This window comes from Moschus berezovskii, chromosome 14, assembly GCF_049115385.1.
Source record: "Moschus berezovskii isolate FMDL1 chromosome 14, NW_MosBer_1.0, whole genome shotgun sequence".
Classification (NCBI taxonomy): Eukaryota; Metazoa; Chordata; class Mammalia; order Artiodactyla; family Moschidae; genus Moschus; species Moschus berezovskii.
The window spans coordinates 44,772,614-44,798,186 of NC_142473.1; the positions used below are offsets into that span (position 1 = coordinate 44,772,614).

Here is a 25,573-nt window from a genome sequence, read left to right on the forward strand (position 1 = left end):
GAAGAAAGCTGATCGCCGAAGAATTGACGCTTTTGAACTGCGGTGTCGGAGAAGACTCTTGAGAGTCCTTTGGACTGCAAGGAGATCCAACCAGTCCATTCTAAAGGAGATCAGTCCTGGGTGTTCATTGGAAGGACTGATGCTAAAGCTGAAACTCCAATACTTTGGCCACCTCATGCGATGAGTTGACTCACTGGAAAAGACTCTGATGCTGGAAGGGATTGGGGGCAGGAGGAGAAGGGGATGACAGAATGAGATGGCTGGATGGCATCACCGACTTGATGGACATGAGTTTGAGTGTACTCCGGGAGTTGGTGATGGACAGGGAGGCCTGGCGTGCTGTGATTCATGGGGTCGCAAAGAGTCAGACACGACTGAGCGACTGAACTGAACTGAACTGAACTGAGCCCTTACCATTTTTTGCTCCAAATCCACTCTCCACCATAGTTGGGCTGGACCAGTGGATGAAATGTTTATCCCCTGGCTCCCTCCCTGCTGGGCCATGGTTTGCTCTTCTATAGCTACAGCTTTCTTCCCAGCTGCTGGTCAGTGCCCCGTCCCTTGCCCCTTAAAGGCTCACGGGTAGGATCTGTTCCCAGCTATTGTCGGCCCTGGGATGCCTTGTCATCCTTGGTTTCCTTCAACTCCACCCACATCACTTGGGTGGAGTGATGACGGTCCCTTCATCACTCTCTCTGATTACCTCATCATGGATGCCAACTGCTCCCCGCCAGGCTCTCAACTGATACATGAAATTCTGAGGTCTTACCATGCATTGTTAATTCCCACGACAACTCTTATAAGTGAAATTATTATCCTCACTCTACTATAAGTGGGGAACTTGAGAATTCTGATGGGTTGACTCACTGCTCAAAGTCATACAGCTAGTTAAGTGGCAATGTCTGGGTCTGACATACACAGTTGTATTTCTAGGCATCCACTCTCCTTAACCCCTATGTAATATTGGCCCACTAACCTAAATTGTATCAAATGTCTTAGCTTACTGGACTGTCTTGGTTGTTCTATTTCAGTAAAAGGAAGACACATTTTTAGTGCCATTAAACACCTGACCTGTGATGATGACTTCCCAATCCTATTGCTCCCCAAAGGCTACTGGTCTACCACTGGACATAAGAGACAGCTGGTGGTGAATAACTGCATTCCAAATAAAATCAATCTTATAAAGCAGGGGATATGCAACCCCATGAACTATATATAGTCCATGGAATTCTCCAGGCCAGAATACTGGAGTGGGTAGCCTTTCCCTTCTCCAGGGGATCTTCCCGACCCAGGACTCGAACCAGGGTATTCTGCATTGCAGGCGGATTCTTTACCAACTGAGCTATCAGGAAAGCCCATCCCATTTCCCAGATGATCCTACATAATTCAGCACAACAATCACCAGCTTCAAAGACTCAAGATCAACGTGAATATCAATGTCACAGAAGCTGGGTAGCTCCAGCATTTTCCACTGAATGATGTGTGCTGCAAAACACCTATTTTGCAAGAGGTTAATAGATGCTTCTTGAAAAGTAGGATCCTACAGCAAAAAGTTTTATAAACATTGTATCCTATATGTCACTTAGCCCCTGCTTTAGAAATTCAGAGAGAGTATTAAGCCTTGATAGAAAGAAAAGAAGTTCCTTTAACCTAGCTTTTTCTAAACTAATTTGAATGTTGTGCTTTTTTTTTTTTTTGAGTGGATGCTTATTAATAGCTTTCCTAAGTATGAAATTAAATAACTTCCATTCTCAATTCCCTTAATGTCTATGTATTTTAGCTAGTTAAAATTATTTGCCCCTATGGTAGCTATAGGTTTCAATTAGGGTCTTATGCATTGCTTGAAAATATCTACCAACCCTGGAAGGGGTCTGGAGGTTTGTTAAGGTAGGAATCACCTGCAGTGGAATATTCTGGTGCCACTACCACTGCTACACCTGCCATTGGCACAGACTTTGAAAGGGCACACGGAGAAATCACGTCTCACTGACAAATATCTCCTGATATTAATTGTGAAAGTGAAAGTTGCTCAGTTGTGTCTGACTCTTTGCGACTCCATGGACTATATAGTCCCTGGACTTCTCCAGGCCAGAATACTGGAGTGGGTAGCCTTTCCCTCTCCGGGGGATCTTCCCAACCCAGGGATCAAACCCAGGTCTCCCGCATTGCAGGTGGATTCTTTACCAGCTGAGCTACAGGGAAGCCCAAGAATACCAGAGTGGGTAGCCTATCCCTTCTCTAGCAAATCTTCCCAACCCAGAAATCAAATGGGGTCTCCTGCATTGCAGGAGGATTCTTTACCAACTGAACTATAAGGGAAGCCCAATATTAATTAAGAGCTCTCAACAAATCCCTTTAAGGGAAACACAGGTCCACAACTATTGCCAGACCTCAGCCTGAACCGCTCCTCAGGCCTCACTTTGCCTACACTGCTAGTAAAGCACACAGTACATGGGAATACGGTTAAATATTTGTATTCAGACTTCTAGACTTTCCTAAACTCATCCAGCTTTCAAAAATGCTTCCTACTTCCCCCATCACTAACAAAAATATGTCAGAAATTCCAGCAGATCAGTAGTCTCAAAAACTGCTTGATTCAAGTTGGCATGTGATACTTACAAAAGACAAAAGACAAAATTTGACACAAATACAGAAATAAAAAGAAAAGAAAAAAAAAGAAAAAATATTTTTGAGCAAAATATTGAAAATACTCAAGAATTATCCCCAATTTAGTCTGTTAGGCTGCTATAACAAATCGCCATGTGCAGGGTGTCTAACAAACAATAGAACTTTATTTCTCACAGTCCTAAGGGTCAGCGTCTAAGATCAAGGCACTAGCAAGGTTGTGTGCAGCTGATGCACGCTCACTGTGTCCTCACATGGCGGAAGCAGGAAGGGCTCTCTCTGGAGCCCCTGTGATAAAGGCACTAACCTCTCTCTGATCACCTCACAAAGACCCCACCCCCTAACATCGCCACCTGGGGGTTAGGATTTCAACATATAAATTTGGGGGAACACATTCATTCAGATAACAGTCCCATATAGGGAACTGCCTGGCGGGCTAGTGGTTAGGACTCCGAGCTTTCACTGCAGAAGGCCCACATTCTATCCCTGGTCAAGAAACTAAGATCCCATAAACTGCATTGCGTAGCCAAATTAAACAAAGAAACACCACAGTCCCATATACTTGCTACATTATCGATGTGTACGACTTGGTCTGAATTCAGATGGCTTATTCTAAAGACAGGACCATTGAGACCTTATAAAGGCATCCCCTAATTCTGGCAGCAGAGAAACGAGGAAGGACCCAGAAAAAGGAGATACCATACATCAGCAAGTACAGACTTTCTGTACGGATTAACTTGGCCTCCAATTTAAAGTAGTTTGAAATCTGTTCAAAGTAATAACATTTTATTCTAGTGCCCAGTCAAGTATAAAGCAAAAGAGGAAATGTAAATGGCTACACGCATGGAAAATGTTCAACCTCACCAGTAATCAGAGAAATTAAAAACAATTAAGGTTGTTCTCATTAATTAAATTATAATTACGAATGCAGAAAAGGATGTCGTTAAGCAGACACTTTCATAGACTACTGCTGGGAGCATATATTGGCATATCCCCTTTTGGTAATAACTATCAAGAAATTGAAAAGGTTTCATATTGTTTGATCCAGTAATTCCATTCTAGGAAATCTACTCTATGGAAATATTAAATATGGAAAAGCAATTAGACTAAAACTGTTCAACATCATACTTTTATCATGGCAAATAAATGGAAATATACTGAACTGCATGACAGAAGGACTAGGTTGGTAATCTATAGTACATTATTCAGATGGAATATTATAATTATATCATAGTCATTAAAGACTAAATTCTTACATTCAAGAATTATTTATAGTGAACATCGTTACAGGAAATACAGTGAGAAAAAGAAATGTGAAGAAACTAAATTTAAAAAAAAAAATTCTGGAAATAAACATGCTAAAATGGAAACAGTGTCTAAGTTGATGCAATTTGCAGTGTGATTCACAGGACAGCAGCAGTCTGTGAACTGTATGTTACCCTATCAGGAAAATAATTTTAGAGTTTGCATTTGGAAACTTTTAGCAATTTAGTATTGCTGCCACATCCAAGCACATGTCTCATGGAACTGTGAGTTGAACAGAGTGCATACCAGCTTGAATGCTGTCAAACTGGGAGGGAAGTTCCAGGTTACACAAGCTGCATAGTAGTCACACACAGTGGGACGTCACAGTCCACAGTGGCCTGGAAATACGAAAGAACTGGCCCTTCATGTGGACCACTGGTCTAGGTGATAGCACTGTAGATAATTTAATCTTCCTCTTCTATATTTTTCAAAATTGGTATGATGTTATATTACTATTATAAGGAACAAAACAGGTTTTATTTTTAAATGCAAGTAAAAAGAGGAAAATAAACATCACTTAACTGTTATAACTTTGGAAAACTTCCCTATAGAAATATATAAACATATACTGGGAGGCAGAAAGACATAGTAGTTAGGAAGATAGATTTCAGATTTTCCAAATTTCTATAGGAAAACATTCCTATAGAAATATATAAACATACAGTGGGAGGCAGGAAGATACACTGGTTAGGAAGATAAGATTTCAGAGCTGACAGTCTGGGTTTGAACCCTGGATCCACCACTCCATTATTTGCCAGCTATGGGCTAGTAGCTCAACCTCTCCATGCCTCGATTTATTTATGCATAAAATGGGGATAATAATAGAACCTATCTCATAGTGACTCACAGGGTTTGGCAGAATTAAATGAGTCAACACACATAAGATCCTGGAACATAATAAGCTCTATATAAATGTTCACTCTTATTACTACAAATCATAGGCAGGGATGAGAGCTATAGCCAAAACACATTTCCCAATGTTTTATTTGCAAAATAGGTCAAGAAGAACAGTAGAAATAGTAGTAAAAACAACCAATATTAAGTGCTTTTGTGCCAGGTCCCAAGCTAAGTTTCTGACATGAATCAGCTTATTCATTATTAACAACATTAGAGACTGGTACTAAGTTCATCCCATCCTTTCTGCAGAGGGGAAAACTGAGGTTCAGAGAAATGAAGTGACTTGCCCAGGGTCACCAAGCTCGTAGGTGTGTCTCCCTCTAGGGCACTGAGCTGGGCACAGGAGGACAGGGGTCCCTAGAGGCTGGACTGTGAGCCCTTTGAGGGCAGAAACACACTGTCTTGTTCCCAGGGGGAGCCAGGGTCACCAGCCTATTCAAGGACCAGGTCATAAGAAAAATCCAGGACTCGTTTGCAGCCCCCTCACTGGGTCCCCCTCAGCCAGGCCGGCCAACAGTGGCCGTGCTCTGCAGCCTGGTCCGGGTATTGCTCTTAGGGAGTGACCTAAGCCCTGAGGAAGGCAGCTGTTGGAACGTGATGGGAGGATGCAGAGGCTCGTGAGTCATTTCACTCCCCCTCCTCGCTGTGGTCCTGGATACAATTTATTACCTTCGTCACTGGGCTTTCTGCTCCTGGTTGGCTGGGGGTTGGTAGAGCAGTCATCCTTAAAAGGAAATCAATCTGTTAGCTAGTCCCATCTCTCCCTGCCGTAGGGGCTGGAGGCAGAAGGAAGCACACTGGCAGGACCCAGCTGTTTCCGGGTCTGGAGGGATTCAAGGAGGCTTGTGGGATGCTCAGCAAGACCCTGGCTTCAGCCATCCACTGGGGGATGTTCTCCTGTAATTTGCTCCACCAATGAGAAATCTGGGCCCTCTGCAGCATAGAGCATCCATTCCAGAAGAGTGTGAAATCTCTACATATTTATCCTGAAAGTTGAAGGGAGAAAACAAAAACCCTTCCCTCAGAGAACAGGGATAGTGGGTCTGGGAGTAGACAGTTAAAAACATACAGAATTTTGCCTTGAAATCCAGAATGTTCTATCTATACCAGAAGTCTGAGAATTTGATGCCTAAAATTGTATGGCCAAGGAAAAGCATTTCCAATAAAACTACAGTTAAGGACAACTTTTCATTTTTCTTCCCAAGTATTTCCTTTTTAGTGAGCAATTTGGTAATAACCAACAAAATTCAAACAGAACAAATTTTTGACTCAGCAATTTCACTTCTAAGAATTTACTCTACAAATAAACAGATACAGAATGTTTTCATTTGCAAGCCTATACAATGCAGCATTTAGAGTAGCAAAATACTACCAAAAAATTAAATGTCCACTGATAGGGAACTGCTTAAATGTTAACAGTGACACATCCAGAGAGCGCATAAAAATGTTTATTAAAAAGATGAGATAAATCCATATGTGAAAGTTACTCAAGATAAATGAGTATGAGAAAAATATAAACTGCTGAATGCTCTTTTGGAGAAGGCAATGGCACTCCACTCCAGTACTCTTGCCTGGAAAATCCCATGGACGGAGGAGCCTGGTGGGCTGCAGTCCATGGGGTCGCTAAGTGTCGGACACGACTGAGTGACTTCACTTTCACTTTTCACTTTCACACATTAGAGAAGGAAATGGCAACCCACTCCAGTGTTCTTGCCTGGAGAATCCCAGGGACAGGGGAGCCTGGTGGGCTGCTGTCTATGGGGTCACACAGAGTCGGACACGACGGAAGCGACTTAGCAGCAGCATCTGAATGCTCTTTACAGTGCTATTCCAGAGAGAGTATAAATATATGTTTTATAGAGAATACCTGATGCTACACTATCATCATCAGATACACTATTATCTTGAAAGCCTGAGAGTTGGAAAAGAAACAGGCCCTTCCTTACTTTCCAGTTCATACTTCTTGCCTCTTTGAATTTTTTTTATCATGTCTCTTTAGTTCAATAAAAACAGAAGCAATGATACATCTGACCGTACATAGGAGGTAAGCTCCGTGGGAGACAAGACACAGGTATCTCTATGGCCTAGACAGTGTCTGCCAGGGACTTATACATACGGAACGCCCCCTGAGGGTCAGGCCCCACTTTAAATGCTCTGCACGGACCAGTTCGTTTAACCCTCATGACACCTCTGTGAAGTGGGTACTAGTCACATCCCATTTCACAGATGGGGAAACTGGGGCTCAGAGAGAATGTCCCTGGTCACACACCCAGTGTGTAGTAGGACCAGGGAGTCTGGTAGGCTCCAGAGCCAGAAACCTCCCAACCGGGTTGTCCCTTAATAAATGTTTGTTGAACAAAGAAATGGACAAACTAGAAAAGCTGCCACCACCTTTAAGGCCAGAGAAACTGTAAATCATTCACCTCTTACTATTGATACTGTGTTATTCATCACTGTTAATTATTATTATTAGCGAAAGAAAAACTATTCAGAAAAATGAAAGTCGCTCAGTCGTGTCTGACTCTTTGCAACCCCATGACTGTAATCCAGTCCACGTAATTCCATGGACTGGAATTTTCTGACAAGAACACTGGAGTGGGTAGCCATTCCCTTCTCCAGGGTATCTTCCCAACCCAGGGATCGAATCTGGGTCTCCCACATTGCAGGAGGATTCTTTACTATCTGAGTCACAGAAGCTATTCAGAAAAAGCCAGTTGTTTTAGAGTGAGTGATACACTGAATTTGAGTATGAAGAAACAAATTATTCTCCCTGCTCTATGACCTAGCAGCTGAGAGACCTTGGACAAGTCACTTCACCTCTCTGAGGCTCAGTTTCCCCACCTGTAAAATGTACATGACAGGATCTCCCAGGGTTATTGCAAGGATTAAATGCAACATCATACATGAAAGCCCCTCTGCGCTGGACATACCTTGGATACGTGAAAAAATAGGAAAAGATGTTGAGGATGGAATAAACTATGCTCAGAGCACCGCCAAGCCGACCCTCATCTTTTTCAACCTGCTAAATTTTTTAAGTGAGCTGAAAAACGTATATTCATATATACACCAATGACCTGAGGAGAAAATCAGGGTTTTAATTGTTCTGATCCTGCCTCTAGAATATTGATTTAGAACATTTAATACCATCTCCAAATGCCAGGCTTAATTTGCATCAAGTTGGAAGCCGGGTTGCTAAGCGGTAGATGTTGATTTTAGGCAGGGGCTTGGGAAAGCCAGCAGCCCACCTTCCTGCTGGCCCACAGCCAGCCAAGAGCTGGCTTCACCTGGGACTCTGGAGAACAGGCCGGCTGAGGAGGCAGCATCTTTGATGGATTTTCACCGTTTAATTAAAGCGCAGCTGGGGCCTGGGGCCGAGCTGTACCTTTCAGCAAGATATTTATCATGGGCTGCACAAGAAGCCTGTGTATCTGAGGCCATTTGGCCAGGGCAGAGCATGACTTTGACCTAGTCTCTCCTCGCCCAGGAAGCCTGTGCTCCTGCCTTTTGGAGGCCCTGGGGCTCATTTTCCAGAAGCTCCATTCTCCAGGCACTAAACCCTGCCTCCAGGTGTATCTCAAATCACAATTCAAATGCCAACCGATGGTTCCCAGGGCCCTGGAAGGCCTGCTCCACAAAACATCCCAGGCCGCTCAGCTGGTCTTCAGCAAACTCGTTTAGTGCTCTGAGCCTACACTCAGCACTTCATTCACCATCCAGGGGCTGCAGAAAGTCCGTTCATTAAAGTCTGATTCAAAGTCTCCTTTTTTAGTATAAGTATTACGGAAAATTTCAAATAGACTCCAAAGTGAGAGTCTAGTACTGCAATCCTCCATGGACTCATCACCATCCTACAGTAATTGGCAACTCATGGGCACTTCTTCTCCACCAACATTGTATGATTTGAAGCAAATCCTAGACATCTGATCATGTCCATAAACATTCAGGGTGTATTTTGAAAATGTAAGGAAAGAGTTTTTTTCTCTTTTAATATAGCCATCCTACAAATTAACAATGATTCCTTAGTTTCATCACATCCCCAGTGCTTACATTTTCCCAACTGTCTCATAAATGACTTAGAGAGCTGCTTTGTTTGAAGCAAGATCCAAACAAGGTTCTGGCTGGGTTTTGAATGGGACCTACAGTGTGTCTGGCTTTCTCATCTTCTCTTCCCTTCGGCTCCCACCTTATACTGTGGGGTTTTGTGTCTAAGGGCCTTTCGGAGCCCAGAGACACTGCTTACTTATGTGGCCTTGGACACATAACCAGCTTCCTTGCCTGGAAAATGGGACTAATAATAATTCCCTATCTCCAGGGTACCTGTGACGATTAAATAAAGCAGAACATGTAAAATGCATAGAGCCACGTCTGCAACAGAGCAAACACTCAATATTTGTTCTGATGGTTATTGTTTTCTGAAGATAGCAACTTTGACAGAATTCCCAAGCACAGCAACCAGGCAGCCACAGACAGTTATAGGTGGGAAGAAAATTGAGAAAAAAACTGGTGCAGTCCACCACATTTTGCTCAGGCTTTGAGCTACTGTTCATGGTGAGGAGGTAGAATGTGCTGGTGCAGAGTCAATCTTTGGTCCTAAACTTCCAAGGTTCAAATCTCGTGTCTTCCACTTGCTAGCAATGGCATAAGGATGGATACATTTGCCAAAGCTCATTTCCTTTCCCTCCGGGCAGACAACTCAACTCTGTTTCATGGTCTCTCTCACATGGAGGTATGGCCCCATAACTGAGTTCTGGCCAGTGGTAAGTGGACAGAAGTGATCATGTAAGTGTCTGACCCATAAAAACCTCCCACTGCAGTCCTGTTCTCTCACCAACTGGCTGACTGATGAGGATTCAAAGAACCTGGAGGAGGCAGCGCCATAAGGGGTAAGGGGTCTGGGATCACTGAATGACCGTGTGGAGGGCAATTCAATCAAGAATGCTGCCATTGGGTTCTGCTATAAACAAGAAATACGTTTTTATGATGTTAAGCTCCTGAGAAACGGGGGCTTATCTATTACCGCTGCTAGTGTTATCTTAGAGAAGGAAATGGCAACCCACTCCAGTGTTCTTGCCTGGAGAATCCCAGGGATGGCGGAGCCTGGTGGGCTGCTGTCTATGGGGTCACACAGAGTTGGACACGACTGAAGCAACTTAGCAGCAGTAGCAGCAGCAGTATTACCTTAAGTAGTACACTAGCCTTGACCATGAGCAACTCACCTGGCCTATCTGTCCCTTACTTTCCACATCTGTAAACGGGCAAAGATGCTAATGATACCTGTTTCATAGGGTTGTTAGGAAGATCAAATAAGTTAATATATGTAAAGCATCTACTGCGTTCTCTGGCCCATAACAGCACAAAGCACTTATGTAATTGTTGTTATTGTTATGTTAATATTATTATTTGAAAAGTAATGGTGTAATGCCAAGAATTTCCACATTTCACTTAAATGGACATGTTCTAAATCTTTGCTGGTTTTCTGGCATATTTTTTTTTAACAATTTGGGGCTAAAATTGTATTCCAGCCAAACAATTTCTCATTTAATAATGCAAATCGGTGGTGTAATAGGATGATGACAATTTGCTTCACAGGAAATAGTTCAGGAATACAGTCATTCTGCAGATGAAGATGCACCTAGTACAAGATGAGGCATGTCTCCTGGGCTCCCAGCCAACATCTAAAAAATGGGAGGATGAGACTTCGCCAGGCTTCCCCCTTCTGCATGAGCAGGCAGAACTGCCATGATTCTTAGGACGAAGGAGATGTGCACTGAACTCTGGAATTTTAAAAGCCTAAGAGCCCAGGAAGACCTACAAATGGCCAAAAAGCACATGGAGACAGGTTCAACATATTAGCCGTTCAGTTCCGTTCAGTTCGGTTGCTCAGTCGTGTCCGACTCTCCGCGACCCCATGAATCACAGCACGCCAGGCCTCCCTGTCCATCACCAACTCCTGGAGTTCACTCAAACTCACGTCCATTGAGTAGGTGATGCCATCCAGCCATCTCATTCTCTGTCGTCCCCTCCTTCTCCCGCCCCCAATCCTTCCCAGCATCAGAGTCTTTTCCAGGGAGTCAACTCGTTGCATGAGGTGGCCAAAGTATTGGAGTTTCATCTTTAGCATCAGTCCTTCCAATGAACACCCAGGATTGATCTCCTTTAGAATGGACTGGTTGGATCTCCTTGCAGTCCAAGGGACTCTCAAGAGTCTTCTTCAGCACCACAGTTCAAAAGCACCAATTCTTCAGCGATCAGCTTTCTTCACAGCCCAACTCTCACATCCATACAAGACCACGGGAAAAACCATAGCCTTGACCAGATGGACCTTTGTTGGCAAAGGAATGTCTCTGCTTTTTATGAAAACCACAATGAGACCCATATCACTGGAAGGGCTACAGTCAAAAACACAGATACCAACCAGGGCTGGTGAGGATGTGGAGGCATTAGATCCCTCAAACACGGCTGGTGAAAAGGTAAAGCGGTGCAGCTGGCAGTTCTTCAAAATGTTAAGCATAGAGTCAGCATAAATGCCAGCGATGGCACTCCTAGGTATATACCCAAGAGAAAGGAAAACATGCCCACACAAAAACTTAATCTGAAAATTGACAGCTACATTATTTGTAATAGCCAAAAAAGTACAAACCATGCAAATGTCTATCAACTGATGAATGGGTAAACAAAATGTAGTGTATCTATGTAATAGAAGATTGTTCAGTCATAAAAAGGAATGAAGGGCTGATACAAGCTGCAACATGGATGGACTTTGAAAATAAGTGAAAAAAGTCAATCACAAAAGACCACATATCACAGAACTCCATTTATATGAAATGCCCTGAACAGGCAAATCTGGAGAGACAGAGTATATTGATGGTTACCTGGGAGGAGGAGAGTGGGAGAGGTTGCTAACAGGTACAGGTTATCTTTTTTGGGGGGGTGAGAATGTTCTAAACTGAACTGAATTGAATGTTCTAAAATTGTTTGTATCAATTGTTGCATAAGTTTGAATATACTAAAAACTACTGAGTTATACCACTTAAATGAGTTAACTGTATCTCAATAAAGCTGCAATAATTTTTTTGAAGCGCCCACTCTTTCACATAAGCCAGACCACCTCTCCTCTGGACTCGAGCTGTCATCAGAAAGCAGAGCACTTTCTCACCTCATCAGAAGCCTTTGAGAATTATGTGCCCTGTGTTAAAATCCAGGTGCATCTCTGTACACAATTTACAATGCCATGACCACACATGTTAATGAGCCCGAAGCTCCGGTGAAAGGTCACAGTAGCTTGGGCAGTTACCAGCACATCCAGGTAGGAGATGAAATTGTCATCCACACTCCCATGAAAACTTATAATCCAACACAACTGTCCAACCCTAGTGATACAAGCAAGGTGTGTTTGGGGTTTTATTGTTTGGTTTTTGGGTTTTTTCCATTTAAGAACATAAGCGAGACCATGAATCACACTTCCAAGAACCAGAAATACTGAAAGGGCTAGGTAGCTAGGAGCCCAAATTACTTAAATTGATGTCGTATCATTTGAAAAGCTGACGTTCAAGTCTCACAAACTGAACGACAATTGCTATCTATCTAATTCATGGCCCTGGTCTCCTGTTTCCCACCTGCTCCAACACCAATTTAAGCAATTCTGAACTTTGATCTCTGCGGCAGAATGTCTCAGATTTACTGAAGTGTCAGGGCCCAATTGTGCTAACATCCACCCCTGGCAGGGCCATTACAAGGTGTGAAATCTGGGTGCCCCTCACCCTGGCCAAGTTCAGCACAGTAACAATCAGAAGGAACAAATCAACCTGCCTCTCCCGACCATCATGGGAGCCTTGTAATTTACCATAATGACAGGCGTGGAGGAAAAGCAGGCGAAGGGATCGTGCTGTTCTCCAGGCACTTGGACATGCACTGGAGGGGCTACTGAGCCTCGCCACCCTCAGCCAAGAGGCAGCTGCTCCTCCTTGCAAGGGCTACTTCGGGACTTGTCTGTATCGTGAGTTGTTTAAGATGGAATTGTGTTACCCTTCTTCTGCCTTTTGCAAATAGCATCAAAACTGTCAGTTCCAACTGCCCCTGTTTCTCCCAACTGTCATCATTAACTAGCTGTCATCTGCAGCTCTACCCACCAGGGCTGGGAGCCCAGGATAGCTCAGCCTTATGGTAAGTCAGAACCCCCCTCCCCCACCCTGAGAGGAAAATTTATTTCCAAGCCTGGAGCCTAGGGGAGGTAAGTGAGGCAAAACCCAGGCATCCTGTGAGCCTTAGCAGCCTCCCCCACCTACCTCTACTCTGGGGGAGGTGGTGATCCCTGAGTCCACACCAAGCATTAGCCTGTCTCTGCTCTTCACCTCCTCAGCCAGGGTCCTGACTAGCCTGCTTAAGTGCCTCCTGGAGGAGGGCATGGCAACCCACTCCAGGATTCTTGCCTGGAGAATTCCATGGACAGAGGAACCTACAGGTGTGCTACAGTCCATGGGGTCACAAAGCGTTGGACATGACCGAGCGACCTACACATACAAGTTCCTCCAGCTTCCACTGCCAAGACCTTGAATCGCAGACCTGATCTGGATGAGCCTCCCTAATTCAGGACTCAGACACCCAATGGATGCTAAGAATCTCTGTATCCTGCCACCTCGGTGCCCACCGCCACAGACCAGGGGTGCCCGTGCCCCTGAAACTGGGTGACTGGGCTTGCAGACCCTCTTCCTGAACTCCTCTCTCACTTCCCCTCCCCACAGGACATATTTCCCTCCCAGCACGCTCCTCAGCCAAAGTCACGTTGGCCAACACAAAAACTGCTTTAGGAATAATGGTTTTGAGTGAAAAGTCAATGTAACACTGCGATTGGCAGATTAACTATTCTACCAATAAATGTTTTCCTGGAAAAAAACAAGTGCAGGGCCTGCTCCACGAAGCCCCTTAGGGTCACTGGGAGCCCTGCAAGCTGAGTTTACGGCACTGAGGGAGCAGATACAGGCTGGCAGCCTTGCCCATTTATCATCCAACATCCTCATCCCCAGGAGATCTGCTGCATCATCCCCGGCTCCTTGGTGTCAAGTTGTTTTTCACAGCATAAAGAGGGGAGTTGCCTCTGGATTTTAAAAGCGATAAGGGGATGAGTGAAGAGAATAGGATATGACTCAGTGATGAAATAAATGCCCGCAACACATCACTACTAAGGGAGGGTGCCTGCCTCCACAAGTGACTCCCAGAAATACCCCCTAGGGTGATAGGTGTGATAATTACATGCTCCAACTGGCTTGGATCCATTCTTAGGAGATGAAATGGGACACCTGACTACTGCCTTCTGTGCAGGTTGAGGATACAACCCCAGAGGCAACAGCCCAGCCCATTCTGTTAAAATCCAACCTGAAACTCAGAAGGTCCCCAAATCCCGTCCCTTCTCTTGTCAGCCTATGGGTTTCTTCCTTTGGCGTCTTGAAGTACCGTATCTCCTAAGGGGTCCTTCAACCCCGACCCAAATCTGTCTCTAGCATTCAGCCCACTGTCTTGATTTCCTCCCATCTGTCTGTGGTCACCAAATTGGGGGGCAAGTCCAAGAATTCAGAGATTAGGAGGTAAGAGGAAGTGATCAAGGGAAGGAGGGACTTCTTAAACCTCCACTGGGTCTCACACAAGCCTGGGGAGAACTCAGAGTAGGGTAGGAAGTGACAGCTCTGACTTCAAGGATGACTGTTCCCAAGGCAGCCCTTCCTTGGGTCGTGTTAGAAGGAAGAGCACTGAGGGTGAGGGCCAGGCCATAAAAGCATGAAGAATGGCCATAAGAGAATGTTCTGAAATGAAGACCTGCCTCTCGTAGAGCTTACTTTGTACATGTTAGTGGCCAGGCTGGAAATCTGTGCTCTCCTGACCTATTACTCGCCTCTCCCATCCCACCCCACCCCACCGGTGACCGGTCCTCCCAGGACCAGAATATTTCAGCCTAACAATGTTGGTTTCACTTTCAAGCAAACTACCAGGAAGACCACCAGATCCAAAAGCAGTCATGTCACCTGGTTACCAATTATAAACTCGTGATGGGAAGCAAGTCAACTGTTACCCTTTGACCCTGTAATTGTACTTCTGGGGCTCCAGGCAAAAAAATTATTCTGAATGTTAAAAAAAAAAAAAAGTATGCATTATTTCTAGAAAAAGAAAAAAGAGCACCAAAAGAAATGATTAAATAAGCAATAGGATATTCATTATTATGAATGCAATATTATGCACCAATAAAAAGCATGTTCAATAAAATCTAATAAGATGAAAAATATTTATAATAAATGAAAATAAAGATACAGAATTTTTATCTATATAATAAAGATGGTATGGGCTTTCATGGGGTCACAAAAGAGTCAGACACAACTGAGAGACTAAACAACAGAAATGGCACAGTTACAATTATGAAAAAGAAAAAAATGTATAAAGAAAAAACAGAAAAAATAAACCAAAATCCTAATAGTGATTGCTTTTGAGAATCAAAACATTGCATGATTGTTTTCTCTATTTTCCCATAAATCCCATAAGCACAGGTTAATTTTATAATGGAGAAGAAAAAAATAACTTTTATTTAAAAAGTCAGGAGCTAAGTAATTTGGTTTCTTTTCCCTTTTCCCAAGAGAGTTTGCGGTAGTTAAGATTATTTCAGTTTAATATCTGTCTAATATCAGTTTAAACTGATTAAGCTCACTGTTTCTTCCATCCATGGCCTAGCCATTTCCCTAAGGCTGGTTTTAAGGAAAGTCAACGACACTAGTCACAAGTGGGTTTCTCTAAGGCTGCAGCAGGCGGGTATGTTCAGAAAAAACAGAATTATCACTTCAGTTCAGTTCAGTCGCTCAGTAGTGTCCGACTCTCCATGACCCCATGAATCACAGCACGCCAGGCCTCCCTGTCCATCACCAACTCCTGGAGTTCACTCAAACTCATGTCCACAGAGTCGGTGATGCCATCCAGCCATCTCATTCTCTGTCGTCCCCTTCTCCTCCCGCCCCCAATCCTTCCCAGCATCAGAGTCTTTTCCAGTGAGTCAACTCGTCTCATGAGGTAACCAAAGTATTGGAGTTTCAGCTTCAGCATCAGTCCTTCCAATGAACACCCAGGACTGATCTCCTTTAGAATGGACTGGTTGGATCTCCTTGCAGTCCAAGGGACTCTCAAGAGTCTTCTCCAGCACCATAGGTCAAAAGCATCAATTCTTTAGCGCTCAGCTTTCTTCACAGTCCAACTCTCACATCCATACATGACCACTGGAAAAACCATAGCCTTGACTAGATGGACCTTTGTAGGCAAAATAATGTCTCTGCTTTTTAATATACTATCTAGCTTGGTCATAACTTTCCTTCCAAGGAGTAAGCATCTTTTAATTTCATGGCTGCAATCAGCATCCACAGTGATTTTGGAGCCCAAAAAAATAAAGTCTGACACTGTTTCCACTGTTACCCCATCTATTTCCCATGAAGTGATGGGACCAGATGCCATGATCTTTGTTTTCTGAATGTTGAGCTTCAAGCCAACCTTTTCACTCTCCTCTTTCACTTTCATCAAGAGGCTTTTGAGTTCCTCTTCACTTTCTGCCATAAGGGTAGTGTCATCTGCATATCTGAGGTTATTGATATTGCTCCCTGCAATCTTGATTCCAGCCTGCGCTTCATCCAGCCCAGTGTTCCTCATGATGTACTCTGCATATAAGTTAAATAAGCAGGGTGACAATATACAACCTTGACGTACTCCTTTTCCTATTTGGAACCAGTCTGTTGTTCCATGTCCAGTTCTAACGGTTGCTTCCTGACCTGCATACAGGTTTCTCAAGAGGCAGGTCAGGTGGTCTGGTATTCCCATCTCTTTCAGAATGTTCCACAGTTTATTGTGATCCACACAGTCAACGGCTTTGGCATAGTCAATAAAGCAGAAATAGATGTTTTTCTGGAACTCTCTTGCTTTCTCCATGATCCAGCGTGATCTGGAGAGAGGCTGGGTTCAGGGAGGTTCATTCTCCTGGTGGGCTGGAGTCGGGGAAGTTGTGCTGGAGCTCCTTTGCTGAGAAGCAGTGATAGAGGCAGGACCCTGGCTGATTTTCAGATTTCCTGAGTTCTGCACTTAGTGAATAAATGAAGCTAGAAGGGATAAACAGAGTGGGGGGACGGGGCTGACTCAGGGGAATGAAAGGCATTCTGAATCTCTCTTCCAAGAGCTTCTGTCTGAACATTTCTCTCATCTTCCCCAAACTTTGCAAATAGGCTATTTCTCCTCTGGTCTTTCTTCCTTTAAGCACTTTAACATGAACATGTGAAATGTCATTTCCACAAAGCAAGCTTTTCTGTATGAAAACAAAGAACACTGGCCTTGTCACCACCCTTGACCAGAGGGCCTCCTCTCAGGCTCCCCGCTGCCACTGACCAATCCATGCCCACTGGTTCTAGGACCCACTCCTCCAGTCTCAGGGACCTTTGTGTGTTTGTAAAATAACAGAGCTAAGTGATGTCTTCCCACAAAAGGGTACAGAGATTCCTGAGGGGAGAGAGGAGGCTGTTTTCTAAGCTCCCTCCCCCTGCCCCCTGCCCATCCCCCACACACACACAGGGCAAGAAGTAAAGGTCTGGGTGGAATCAGAGCGCCAGAAGAGTCATCAAAGCTTAGAGAGAGTTCAAAGTAACCCGGATGTCTTATTCCCACTGACAGTTCAGGTAGTCAAGTACTGTTTTTCAGAGCGCCTGTAAAGGGCCAATGCTGTGCTGGGCACACAGGGTACAATGTGAGCAGAGCAAACAACGCCTGCCCTCTGGAGGCTGCAGAGAAGAAGGAAAAGAATGAATGAGGCCACCTTGGCCTGGGGGCCCTGGTCCTCAGGGAGAGCCCTCATCTGGGCTTCCCACCGACTGCAACGCTACAGAACATATTGAACACGTCACAGAACGTTTACATTTTTAAAGGATTTTACTTTTATTTTGCAAAGTATTTTTGAAGTCTTTTATTATTAAAATTGTCATAACTCTTTCCCCAACTGTGTTCTTTTTTCCATGACAGCGAGTGGAGATTTTAGACACTTACAAATGTTTACAGGATTTCATCTCTCCTCCTGTACTAATGGCTAAAACATAATTATGAACTGTGCTTGTTAACCAAATGGAGATATTCCCTGAGACAAGGAGACAGATTCCTAATATGGAGGTGTCCTTGGGCTGTGGCCCACTTATCCTGGTTTCCATCTCCTCCTCCCGACACAGAGGTGCCTTCATTAGTGGAGGAAAGAAAGAGGTCTTTGTGATGATGTCACTCCCAGACCACCCTACATAGACAATAAAACTGAATTTGAGAGAAGCCTGGTGAAACGAGAGCTCAGAAGTCACAGAATACCAGACATGTGAGGGGCCCAGAAGGTTACTCAGCCTCATCACTTACGTTAGAAATGAGCAAAGGGGAAGAGACTTGTCTGAGATTACACAGCCAGTTAGTGGTGGGCTGTTTTCACCAAGAAAAATGGGGGAAAAATTCATTCCATAGAAATTGCAATGTCATTATGTGTTAAATGCTACAGCAGGCAGGACAGGCACAGGAGACTCTCATCATAGTGTGACGTGCACAGCCACAAAGGTGGCAATGCAGCGTGGCCGCTGTATACCGTCAAGGTAGTATGGAATCACAGAGAAAGAAGTATCTCACTCTTCCTATCGGATCTATAGCAGGCCTCAAGCAGGATGGGATATCTCAGTTGGGTCTCAATGATTGAATAGGAGTTTGTTGCATAGAGAAGGGAAGAAGGTCATTCCAGAAACATGGAACAGCATATATAAAGGAGCAAACAGGTGGAAGAACATGATGTGTTGGGGATGAAGAGCAGTTTCATGTGGCTAAAACGGAAACTTCTTAACAAGGAGACTAAGACAAAGAGGGCAGGCCACAGAGCAACTGTGAAGGACTTAATGCCATGCTAAGGACTTTGTTGGGGAGAGTTTATCTTTGTGCTTAAAAGTAAAACAACATATCAGCAAAAGGATGATGCGTGGATTGAACAGAAAAGGACCAGAGACAAGGAGACTGGTGGGGCGGATACGGCAATACTTTAGGTGGAAACTAAAGATGCTCAAGTTTAACAAAATATGCAATCCCAAAGAAGACAACGAGGTCTGAATTAAAACAGAAATATTTAGCTGGCAGAATCAGCAGGATTTCATGAGAGATGATTGGATGTGGGGATGAAACCGAGCAGAGGTAGGTGAACTTCTGCCCATGGCCATATCCAGTCTCCATCTAATTTCCCACAGCCCCAGTACTACGAATGATTCTCACATTTTACAAGTGACTGAAAAATGACAAAAGAAGAATATTTTGTGACATAAGAAAATTCTGTGAAATTCATGATTTATGAAATTATGAATTATGAAAATATGAATTAATATTATGAAATTATGTGAAACGTCAATGTCCATAACTATATTTTTATTGAAACACACTGCACTTGTTCATTTACCTATCATCTGTGGCCTCAAAGGCAGAGCTGAATAGAGGCCAGAGGGCCAGCAACATCTAAAATATTTACCATCTGCCTCTTAAAAAAAAAGATGCTGACCTCTGAAACAGAGGATGACTGCAACATTTACACCTCAGCTGGTAGAATGGTGAAAGAGAAGCAGCAGATCTGGGCAGACACACAATAACTCCATCATGGGCATGCCGAGTCTGAGGATCCCTGACACACCCAGGAGACAGGGGAAAGATGAATCTGGATACGATGAAAGATCTGGATTTGAGATGTGGCTTGGGGAACCACCAATTGGCAGGTGGTTGCCAAAACCATGGGATTAGGTAAGAGAATCCATGGAGAGGAAAACAGAAAGAAAGGGCAAAGCAGGTCCCCCGGGAAATGCTACTGAGAGGTAAACAAATACTAAAAGCCTGAAAAGGAGTCCAAAAAATAAAATAAAATACAGGCACAGGGAACAATTCATTGTGGATAAGATCAAGGGAGAAGAGAATTTTAAGGGAAAGAAAAAGTTGAATAATACGAATGCCACCAAGAGCCCAAGCAGAATGAGGATTGACAAGGGGGCAGTGGATTCTGGAGATATTAGTGTTCAATTCAGTCGCTCAGTTGTGTCCGACTGTTTGCAGCCTCGTGGACTGCAGCACACCAGGCTTACCTGTCCATCACCAACTCCTGCAGCTTGCTCAAACTCATGTCCATCAAGTCGGTGATGCCATCCAACCATCTCATCCTCTGTTGTCCCCTTCTCCTCCCGCCCTCAATCTTTCCCAGCATCAGGGTCTTTTCCAATGAGTCAGTTCTTTGCATCAGGTGGCCAAAGTATTGGAGTTTCAGCTTCAGCCTCAGTCCTTCCAATGAACATTCAGGACTGATTTCCTTTAGGGTGGACTGGTTGGATCTCCTTGCAGTCCAAGGGACTCTCAAGAGTTTTCTCCAACACCACAGTTCAAAAGCATCAATTCAGTGAAGTATAAATCATGGAAATAAATTCTCCAATCGACTTCTAGGAGTCCACGCCTTCCCAGTTTCCCTCCTATCATATTGGCCACTCCTTTCCAGCCTCTCTCGCTGGTTCCTCTGCATTTCCTACCTTCTACATGTTGGAGAGTCCTTAGACCTCTAGTATGTCACATGCTCCTTTGATGATCCCATTCAGTCTCCTGGCTTTAAGTACACCTACACAGCCCAGATCCCTCTCTGACTAGACTCCTAAAACCAGTTGTGAACTCAATATGGCCTCTGGGAAGTCCAAGAGGCACCTCGAATTACATGGCTCCAACACAGAGTCCTGTCCTTTCTTTCCAAACCAGCTCTTCCTGTGGAATTCTCCAACTCAGCTGAGTCAGTTCCACCTTTCCAGTTGTTCAAACTCAAACCCTGGAGTCATCTTGATTCTACTCTCTCATCTTCCTTCCAGTGTTTCAACAAATCCTATCCACTATATCTTCAAGCTATATCCAGAACTGAATGATCACCCCTCCACTGCTACCACTCAGCACCAGATCACCAGAAGGGCTCTCCTTGGGAGGGACTAAGGCAGGAGGGAACAGGAAAGGACAGGTTTAGATATAGATGGGACTGGGGGGTAGGGGGTGTGAAGAAAATTCAAAAAGTTCTGGCACTTAATTTTCTTTTCTCAAGGGGCATTAGCTATTATTTATTATTATTTTCATAAGAGTGGTGTCAGAGGAGAAATTTACAAGCACAGTACCTGTTTGTCTTACCAGAAAGGTGCAAGTCACATGGGAGCATGCAATGCAGAGAGCTTTTTGTAATACTCTGGGGAAATGGCAAAGCAATGCTAACATATCTCCTTAACAAAAATCGTGGACGAAGGGTGTGTGTCTAGATCTGGCACTGAATTTTCTATCTCAAAGTCTGGGGAAGAGGCTGAGTGACAAGGGTTTAAACAGGTCTGTTGGAAAATGAGGATGCAAGCTGATTAGGAGAGAAGGGTTGCTCAGCAATACTGAGAATTCCTCTCATGCTAGAAACCAAACATCTACTTCCCCAGTTACACTGGACAGCCTACGGGAGCCAAAATGGTACAGTTTGGGCATCAGACAAAATATAAAAACTCTAAGGATAATAAATAAGTGGACAAAATAAAAGAATAACCATTGCTGTGGGACTAATTTAGGGCACCTTCAACTGGCAGATACCATTCAGGATGGTGTTCTTGGAAAGAGCAGGTCTTGAAGACAGATCTGGAGGAAGGAAGGTGAAAAGTGACCCTTTGGCAAGTAGACTCTGAAAGGCGAACCTAAGAACCTACACAGAAGGTTCTTTACCGCATTAGTTTTAAAATCGCAACTAATTTGTTCCTGTGTTTCCTGTAGGGGCTCTGACTGAAACTGAAAAGACAGGAAACCAGAGGGCCATGAAGTTCATCTGCAAGAACCAGCTACAGGAAAAGAGGATGTTTGGATGGGTCAAGGGACTCCACAAAGCAGGTCCACTTGGAGAAAGTGAAGAGCCACCATCCCACTCCTCCTGGCTGCATGAACAGAACAGTAGCAGATACAGAGAAACCAACTTTGGGCTCAATATAAAGTAAACTTTTCTAAAGAGTTGGCAAAGTGGAGCTCTTCTGATAGATCGTGAGCGTCAGTAACTCTGAGTTGCCCAGTCTCAAGCTGCTGCTGCTGCTGCTAAGTCACTTCAGTCGTGTCCGACTCTGTGTGACCCCATAGACGGAAGCCCACCAGGCTCCCCCGTCCCTGGGATTCTCCAGGCAAGAACACTGGAGTGGGTTGCCATTTCCTTCTCCAATGTGTGAAAGTGGAAAGTGAAAAGTGAAAGTGAAGTCGCTCAGTCGTGTACGACCCTTAGCGACCCCACAGACTGCAGCCTACCAGGCTCCTCCATCCATGGGATTTTCTAGGCAATAGTACTGGAGTGGCTTGCCATTGCCTTCTCCGAGTCTCAAGCTGGAGAGCCCAAATTGAGAACAACATAGGAAAGTTACAGGGATAGCCTAGAAAAACACTCCCCAAGCCACGGTTTCACAGTTTGCTACCATATGTATTGCACAATATATGTGGCTCACCAGTAAAAAATCAGCCTGCCAAGGCAGAAGACACAGGTTCGATCCCTGGGTCGGGAAGATCCCTGGAGAAGACAATGGCAACACACTCCAGTATTCTTGCTTGGGAAATCCCATGGACAGAGGAGCCTGGCAGGCTAAGGTCCACGGGGTCACGAAGTCAGACACAACTTAGCAACTATACAACAACAAAAGCACACTATTCACACAATGGTTTACCAAAGTAACCACACTCCGGGGAAAACATTTTTAGGGATGTGTTTTGCTGCTTCTCAATTCAACATAGAGAATTAGAAGTCTAGTTTTCTGTGTCATATTTGATAATTCTCAACACTGAGTTTTCATGATTTAAGATAAGTCAGGAACATGAACTTATTTTACATATCACCATCACTAACTTAAAAAGGTTTATTCCCAAACCACTGAGGAGTCTGAAAAAAAATTTCTTTTTTAACTAAGCAACTTCTACCTACACACCAATCACTAGGCCTTTTCCCAAACCATCACTTCATTGCTCAAAACAACAATCAGGGTGCTACATATAACAAATACTGGAGAGCATGTGAAGAAAAGGGACCCCTCATACACTGCTGGCGGCAATGTAAATTGGTGCAGCCGCTTTAGAAAACAGCATGGCGGTGGTTAAGATGCTAAGTCAGGACTGACTCTTTCGATGCTATGGACTGTAGCCCAGCAGGGCTTCTTTGTCCATGAGATTTCCCAGGCAAGAATAATGAAGTGGGTTGCCATTTCCTCCTCCAGGGAATCTTCCTTATGCTGCATCTCCTGCATTTGAAGGTGGATTCTTTACCACTGAACCATCTGGGAAGCCCCAAGAGGGAAGGAGGAAGGACAAGTAAGAGGTATGGGATTAACAGATACAAACAACTACATATAGACAAGCAACAAAGATATATTGTATAGCACAGGGAAATACACCTACTATCTTGAAGTAACCTCTAACGGAAGGGGGGCGCGCGGTGGCGCGGCAGAAATACTTATCACTTATAATCTGCAGAAATACTTAATCACTATCCTGTACACCTGAAACACAGTATTGTAAATCAACTATACTTCAATTAAGAAAAAAAAAAAACCACGATGTAAAATCTGCCCACGGGACAAAATATTTTATATGTAAACTGTCCTGGAAAAAAGTAAGTTCTCCTCAATTCACCCTGATGGGAAAAAGGAAATGGTTTTTGCAACAGGCCTTAACTCTTGAGTTCACAGAAGGGTCAGAGCCCAGGATGTTACAGTGTATGTGTGTCTAATCGAGGTTTTCTCCTAGGGTGCGAGTTTATTATTTTTCACAAGGTGGGACCACTGAAGACTGCCACCGCTCCACTCATTCATTCAACAAACATTCGGTGTTGATCTACACATTTACAGAGCCCGGCTTAGCCCTGGGGACGGACAAGAGCTCCAGGAGGCCAAGGCTGCAACCGCAAACTAGCAAACGATCTGATTTCAAAGACCAATGAAGGCAAAAAGTGAGAGTGACGGCGCCCAGAAAAGTTTCAGGAGAAACTTGGGAACTGCCAGCCTTTGGCGCGGAGGCGAGGACTTCGGGCCTAGAGGAGGCCGCCGCCTCCGGGCTGGAGGGCCTGGCCGCCTCCTCGGCCCCTGGCCCAGCGCGGGCGCCTCTTGATCCCAGGCCCGGGCCGCCCCACCCGACCGCCTCGGGGCCCGGGAGGGCAAGTGCCCAGGCGACAGCGAGCCTGGCGGCGGCGAGGACCGGCCCCGCGGGACGTTCCCGGGCAGCGCGCGCCCGCGCCACCGCGCGCCCCCCTCCCCGGCGCCGGGCACCCGCGGCGCGCTCCCGCCCAAGCCCCGGAGCTCCGGCCCCTGGCTTCCCGGCCCTGCCCGGGCCGCACTCACCCTCCTTTGCTTTCTTCCTCCGGGCCAGAGTCCCTCCGAGTTTCCCCAAGAAGGAGTCATCTTTCTTGCGGGATGGGGGCGACTTGGGAGTGGGGGACTTGGGGACAGACGGCGACTTCTGCGGGGAGGTGGCCATGGCGGCAGAGCGGGCAGCCGCGGGCCGGTCGGGACGCGGAGCTGGCGCTGGGCGGGCGCGGCGGGACTGAGGCTGCGGCTTTCCAAACGGAAGCGGAATTATTCCAAGCATTCGAGGCAGCTCACGCTCGCCTTTCCCTTCCCTCTCTCCCTCCCTCGCGCCGCCCTCCGCCCTGCAAGGAGCTGAGCGCTCGGGGCCCGCGCCCGCCGCTGCTGGGAGCAGGGAGGATGCCCCAAAGCTGCCCCTGGCAGGACGTGGGGTCTCATCTGTTTCGCTGTGTGTGAGCCTCCGGTCTGGGAGCCTGGAGGCCGCTCTTCCCCCGGCTCTGCACTCTGCACACGACCTCGCTCCAAGCCCGGGTTCAGTGTTTGCTGAACCGACCCCCCACCTGCTACTCCGTCTCCCGCTGATCTGGCCCGGCTGCTTGGTGAGGAGCTCGCTTTTCACCTGCTGCATTTCTAAGTGTAGTTATTAGGCCCATCTCTCGTGTCCAGGAAAGAGAATGAGCTTGCTCCGGAAAGAAAGACAGTGAACCGAAATGTATTCGGGCCCTACCCGAACAGCACATCCCGCTGTTCTGCTCTTACCATGGGAATCAACCTCCTCTTCAACCCCATTCTAGAGTGAGAAGTTTGAAGTTCATGAGTGCTCGTCAACCCGTAGAGGCATCCGTGTTTCTAGCAGTTCAATGGCTTGTACAAAGGAGGATCCCATTGTAGCTGGAAACATGAATTCGAAGATGTGGTCATCGGCTCCTGTGGGGGCTCCAAACCCCCCCCCCGCAACTTATGTTGTCTAATTAAACGCAACAGTGACAACCACACTCATTTGGGCTAACGGGGGAGGGGGGCACAAATGTCCGCATTTCAAGGACTCTTGCTGGAAATTATTAAAGTCATGTTTTATAGTGCTTGGCCAAGTTGAGATTCTCACTTGGACTCCCCTGCCTGAATATGACACACACACACTCCTCTCCCCCGCCAAACACACACACACACCCCCACCCAAACTGTTTCCTCCAAGTAGCTACAGCTGATTGATGCTGAGTGATCACATGATCCAAAGGTCCCTAATGCTTGACTTTAGCATCAGTCCTTCCAATGAACACCCAGGACTGATCTCCTTTAGAATGGACTGGTTGGATCTCCTTGCAGTCAAGGGACTCTCAAGAGTCTTCTCCAGCACCACAGTTCAAGCG

At 45.3% G+C, this 25,573-nt stretch overlaps 1 protein-coding gene across 1 annotated transcript in view; it reads right to left on the reverse strand.

The window, feature by feature from the left end:
* PARVA (parvin alpha) overlaps positions 1–24,501 on the reverse strand; it is a 184,842-nt gene extending 160,341 nt beyond the window's left edge. Inside the window, exon 1 of the mRNA XM_055423354.2 lies at positions 24,240–24,501. Coding sequence (XP_055279329.1) covers positions 24,240–24,486 — 247 coding nt within the window. The 5' untranslated portion in view covers positions 24,487–24,501. The remainder of the gene's footprint in view (positions 1–24,239) is intronic.
* Between the last annotated feature and the right edge of the window lie 1,072 nt (positions 24,502–25,573).